Raw genomic sequence first — 5,852 nt, 5'->3', positions numbered from 1 at the left:
ATAAGCTCTTAGTTGCTTTTAGCCCCTGTGAGAGAGACCCTTAAAAAACCAGAGCAGCTCTCTTCCAATAGGTTGAATCCAACACGTGGGCTAGATGGAGCCCACACAGGTCAAGATGCCAAAAGGCTTTGGCTGTGCTCCTGTCTTGGACGCAGACCGCCGTCCCATTCCCCTGTGAGTAAATGATGCTATGGCTTGCCTCCAATACTGATGCGTGCATGCTGTGGTAAACTGCAAGCACAAAGCACTTGAACTCAGTGCTTAGTGTTAAGCACTAGCACCTGGCTATGAACAGGGGTGAGGCACCTCACCTTGGGCTTGGATGGGAGCAGTAAAGTCTTCTGCTCAGAAAGCAGCTTTAGGTAGGTGGGGATTTTATTTTGCTGTGAACCACAACCTCTGTTCTGGCAGAATTTATTTCCTTTCTCTGTCTTAAAGGTTCTTCATCATTAAGGAAAGCTTCCTGCTCTACTATGCTGAGAGTGAGAAGAAGAGCTTTGAAAGCAATAAATACTTCAACATTCACCCCAAGGTGAGCAGCGTTTGCATGGGAGAGAGGGTTATTCTGTTTCTAGCTCCCTCCCCCGGGCCCAGCAAGTGAAGAAGAGGTAAATCACAAACTTCTCACAGATCCAGGGAAGCCTCAAAAAAAAAAAAGGCAAGAATCATGTCAGTACCTCTTCAGGCTCCATACTGATTCAGCAGGTACATGACTTTAGTATTTGTTTACCTGATAATAGATGTTTCCCTGGTTTTCATGATCTCCTAATCAACTAATCTTGTGGATATGAGAACACTGTTGGCAAAGCCAGCGTTGGAGCTAACAGCTTTGGTTGCTGATTGTTCCTAACCTGTACTCGCACTTGTACGTGGTTGCAGCCAGCCCCCACTGCCAGGAGCTGTCACGGGGGGACTCTGTGCTCTGAGTCTGCTTTTGCCCTCTGTAGTCACTGGAGGCTGATGGACCACACGTGCTTCCAAAGGTGCTGATTTCACCCCGCCTGGTTAGGGGCAGCAGGCCACCCATCTGTCCCCACACAGCACGTGTGGGGTGTTGACCTACCGGTGGTGACTGTAATGGATGCACAAGCTCTCTCATGCTGCCACACTGTGACTCTGCAACATCTGCCTCTGTCAGGAGATCACCTCCTGCTTGATAAAAGAGCTCCTACTTCCATGTTCTAGCTAGCAGCCTTCCCTCCAAGCCAAATGCAGGAGAGCTATCTTTACCACCTTTCAGATACCACGTAGGGGTCTCCTGGTGGTGGTGGGAGTCCCTCCGCTTTTCAGGAACTGTGTGCATTGCCCCTCCTGGGATAGCCAAGGCAGGGCAGGGGCCCACAAGTGACCAAGGGTGAAAGTTCAGCTCCTGGTTAGTTAATAGTTATACTTGAATTGCTGACTGATTGGAGTGCTCTGGTTCATCCCCAGGGTGTTGTACCTCTGGGAGGCTGCATCGTGGAGCCCAAAGAAGAGCCCAACATGCCTTATGCCATAAAGATCTCTCATGAAGACTTCCATGTAAGTAGACTTCTTTTCTTCTAAAAAAAGCCAACCACTGCAAAACACTGTATCGCTGACGAGCAGAGCTAGATTGGCAGTCTTTCCCACCCCACCAATGTGTGCCTACCCTTTCTGGGCAGACTATCCTGAGAAAGAGGGTGGGTTACATCCTAAGTCCCCTCAAGGCTTTGCTGCTGCTCCTGCTTTGACAACCAAAAAGGAAACCTGCTCTTTCTGACGGCAGGTCTCATGATACCAGCAGACAGATATTCAGGAGCCCTAGAGCTCATGTCGCTCTATCGTTTTATTCCTACCATGACTGCTTGCTGTGTGCATCTCTTTCCAAGCAAGAATGTGTGGTAGGCCTGGGTCATAATTGCTCCCATCTGATGTCTCCTGTGGCTGTGGAAGCCTGCGGTGGGCTCTCCTCCTGCCAGAGCTGTGCTAGTTGTGTCCAATTCATGCACAGAAGCACGTAAGGCAGCAGCCTCTCTAATCCCAGTGTTTTTTCCCCCTCCCGTCTTCTAGGGTAACATTGTTCTAGCAGCTGAATCAGAGTTTGAGCAGGCTCAGTGGCTGGAGATGCTACAGGAGTCTGGAAAAGTGTAAGCTTCTTTCTATTCCTTATTCTCTTTGATCTGCTCTGTAGATGTGTAAAGGATAAAGAGGAAAAAGCCTGACTAGAAGGACTACGGGGAGGCAGAGAAGCTCCCCAAGATTAGTGAGACCTCTACTTGGCTGCTAGAGCAGTTAATCCCAACACTGTGGGGCTGAAAATGTTCATTTGTAATTAATGGGGAACACGGTGTTACAGTGGATCAACCCAAGCCAAGCTCTGCGCTGCTGCAGTGAGCCTGGTTTTGGTGCCGGAGCAAGCTCAGTTACCTCCTAGTACTGCATGAACTGCAAGACAAAGCTGCCCATTACAGCTTCATGGGAGCACGAGCCCCATGGACACAAGACCCAAGGCAGAGGTCTGTCACCCACTCAGCATGAGCAGGCTTGCCCGCTGCAGAGGAGGAGGGGCCCAGATTCAGCCCTTGAGTAGTAATTCGGAGGTTTTCCTTCGATAGCACAGGTCTGCACTTGCCTTCACCAACGTTAGACTTAACTATTGCCAAGGGCAATAATTTGGGGGCCAAATTAATCTTTCGGGTGTGTATGGGAGGGAAGGAGTGTGGCTGCACAGCTCGGGAGGGGTTCTCGCAAGCCCTGTGCGGCTGCTCATTTCACCGAGCCAGCCTTTCCTCTAGTCCTTGCTCCAATATTCCAGCACTAGTGTTTAAAACAGAAGCTAGAGACATGGCCGCTATCATACAGCAGACTACCTGCACCTAGCTAAAAATCTGCCTGTGACACCCCTTCCCTCCCCTCTCTGCTTCTGTTCTTGCATCAGAGGAGGAAAGCGATGCAGCTGGCTTAATCAGTGCTGATGTTAGCCTGCACATGAGGAAAAGCACAGATTATGTGATTTATGTTCGCAGGGTCAGGTTGGGAGCCAAGCAGCAGCCAGAAAGGCACAGCATGGGTCAGTAAATTGATCTGCAATGAATGGGAAAGCTAAAAGGACACAGCTGAAATCTTCTAGGCAACCTGTTTTAGTGCTCTGTTGTTCCTAGATGGAGATTGTACTGCTGATGGCACTGCAGCACTTACAGTTTATTGTGATCATTCTGTAGTCTCCCTCATTATTTAGAACGAACCAAAGGGGAAATAAAAAAAAACAAAACAACTTCAGAGACGGAGATCTTGTTAAATAGGGGAAAGAGGGAAAAATGAACCCAGGGTGGGAACTGTCCTCTTATCCTCTCTCCTTTGTTCCAATTTTGTCTGCTGCCTCTTTACATCTGGGGCTGTGTGTGTGTGTGTGTGTGCCTGCACAACTGCTTATTACCCCCACATCAGAGTGTGCTCAGTGACGCCTTCAGCTCTTCACTCCTTTCCAAGCCCCCCGGTTTGATAGGGAAACCGCTTATTCAATGCGGAGGGGAGCTGATGGTCTCTCCACGCTTCTAACGTGTTGTGGCTTGGACTTATCGCACTTGCCAGATCTTGAAAGCTTTTCGGTAGTGCACAAAGCCCTGATTCCCAGCCGCCCAGGCTCTCTTCCCACCCAGAGAGGCTTTTGCTGCTGCTAGTGGGGGAGATGCACATGTACGCTCCCTATGTCCATAGTGGCATTCCCTGCACTGGTTAAAAGTAGTCTTGGCGGGCAATGGGGGGGCGGGGGGGGAAAAACAGATCAACTCTTTTTGTCAGGAGAAAGGCATGAACTAGGACATGGTTGACCCCAGCTGCAAATAATGCTGGGGACTTGTTTGGAGGAATGTGCTGACAGTTGCCATACCGTGTGTGTACCTGTGACACTCTGCTGGGGCCGTTTTGTGATTGGCATAAAAAAATAACCTGGCATTTGGGGAAGGAGAAAAAATCGGGTTGTCCTGGTTCCCTCTTGTTTTCTGGAAGGTAATTGTGGCTGCTGCTGGATAAGAACCAATTCTCTATCTCTACTCCTTTAGGCCCTTGGCAAAACAATGCTCCTTCCTTTGGTGACCCTCACACCCTCTACTTAGGCAGCCCTGCCTGCATATAGCCTTGGGTGGCCATTCCTTTGAGTCCCCTCCTTCCTCATCTCTATAAACATACAGACGTTTATCCATCCTGGGCTGTCACCTAGAGAGAACTAGGTAACGTAGTGCATATGTCCTGTGGGCCATGAAGTGTTAAGTGTCTCCAAAATTGGTTGTATATGCTCCTGAGAAAGGTAAAATGCAGGCAAAGCTAGAGAGATGCTCCCAGTGCTGCAAAAGGACTGGAATAGATGATGTTTGAGCTGTATAGCAAATGGAGATACTATACAGCTTTGGGGTTTTTTTTCAGAAGTATATTATAAGGGCGCTTTCTACATGTCCCAAGAGCCTTCCTGACCCTGTGCTTTCCAGCACTTTAAGCCATGTGGCTTCTTCTGATGAAAACTCACTTGGTAAGAAGTACAAAATAAAAAAAGCACTTGCTCGCCCCTCAGCTGAAGCCATAGCATGTACCTCCCCGCTGCTGCGGTTACACACCGCACTGGTTCCAGCAGATAAAAGGAATAAAAGCTTAAACGCTACACAGCGATATGGGTGCATCTTCTAAGTCATACAGCAGTGGGTGTAGTAACCTTTGAGTTACAGACAGGGAAACATCTTGTTAGGCTGGGGAAGGGAGGGAGCACTGAAAAAGTGAATCTAATAAACAGACACCTTAAAGGCCTCAGCTGTTTTGAAACCCTCCAAGTAATCATATGATAAACTCTGTTGGCCCCCCATCCCTCCCTTGAGCTGTTTGCTGTTGTTTTCTCTGGGATCAGATTCGTCCTGTATCAGAGAACATTAGTGGAGAAACACATTCACACCCGCATGTTCTCACTCAAGATGAAGATGTCTACCTGTGGGCAAAACATCACCTTTTTAATTAGCGTTCTAATTTCCTCTGCACTTTAGAAATATCCTAGATGCTCGTTAGCTGAAAAAACCCCCAGCTGTCTGCAAAGAGCACAAGGCAGTGCTTGGGCTGCCGGAGCTGTGAGCTGCCTGGTCCCTGGGGTGATGTGTGTTTAATATATTTGTCTGGCTTTTGTAAGAGACAAAGTACAGGTTGCCTTGAAATTGTTTTCTAAGAGGTTGCCAACTTAACCGTTTCCGAAAAGCTGCAATTTCAAATGGCACACAGAGAGGCCTGGTACAGGAAGACTTACAGGTATTTAATATTAATAAACTCCCTTAGCATTTAACAAAGATGGCAGAATTTCTGGGCAGCAATTGCTGTTCCTGTATGTGCATCTATATAAATAGATTGGAATGAATTTTACATATGTATTTTATGTGTGTGGATATTTTTTTTTTCTTAATGGAACATGAATAGATGTGAGCAGCAAACTCCATTTCTGGTTCTGTTTTTGATTTGTATGTCCTTGTCCTTGGTATTTAATATCTGTGTTAAAGCCTACCCAATCAGTTAATGGGTATCTGCTCCACAGGCCTTTTTTGCAGCTTATTTTCATAATGTGTTCAAGAGACCTTGAGATCCTCTGGCCAATGGTCCTACAATAACACAAGGTACTCTTTGAATACGCCCATTTCCTTTAACTTTCCCAACTTGCCAGCATCTTGTCTGGCTTTTATCTCTGGTTCTCTGTTGTTTTTACAGGGAGAAGCACTTAACTCCCATTGTAGGGCCAGACACCAAATCCTAGTGGCTTACAAGTTTAGCAGAGGAGGGATTGATTGGTTCCAGGATGGGTGGATGATGGATACCAGAAAGGCTGAAGATAGAAGTGGGAAGGAGTCAGTGAACGGTTAATGTTT

At 47.5% G+C, this 5,852-nt stretch overlaps 1 protein-coding gene across 1 annotated transcript in view; it reads left to right on the top strand.

Moving 5' to 3' along the window:
• Positions 1-436: 436 nt before the first annotated feature.
• PLEKHD1 (pleckstrin homology domain containing, family D (with coiled-coil domains) member 1) overlaps positions 437-5,852 on the top strand; it is a gene marked incomplete at both ends in the record, with an annotated part of 15,492 nt that continues 10,076 nt past the window's right edge. Inside the window, 3 exons of the mRNA XM_009577342.1 lie at positions 437-532; positions 1,432-1,521; positions 2,032-2,108. Of these exons, the coding sequence (XP_009575637.1) occupies positions 437-532; positions 1,432-1,521; positions 2,032-2,108 (263 nt within the window). The remainder of the gene's footprint in view (positions 533-1,431; positions 1,522-2,031; positions 2,109-5,852) is intronic.

Source organism: Fulmarus glacialis, unplaced genomic scaffold (assembly GCF_000690835.1).
Source record: "Fulmarus glacialis isolate BGI_N327 unplaced genomic scaffold, ASM69083v1 scaffold4495, whole genome shotgun sequence".
Lineage (NCBI taxonomy): Eukaryota > Metazoa > Chordata > Aves > Procellariiformes > Procellariidae > Fulmarus > Fulmarus glacialis.
This window is presented reverse-complemented; position numbering and strand designations above follow the sequence as displayed.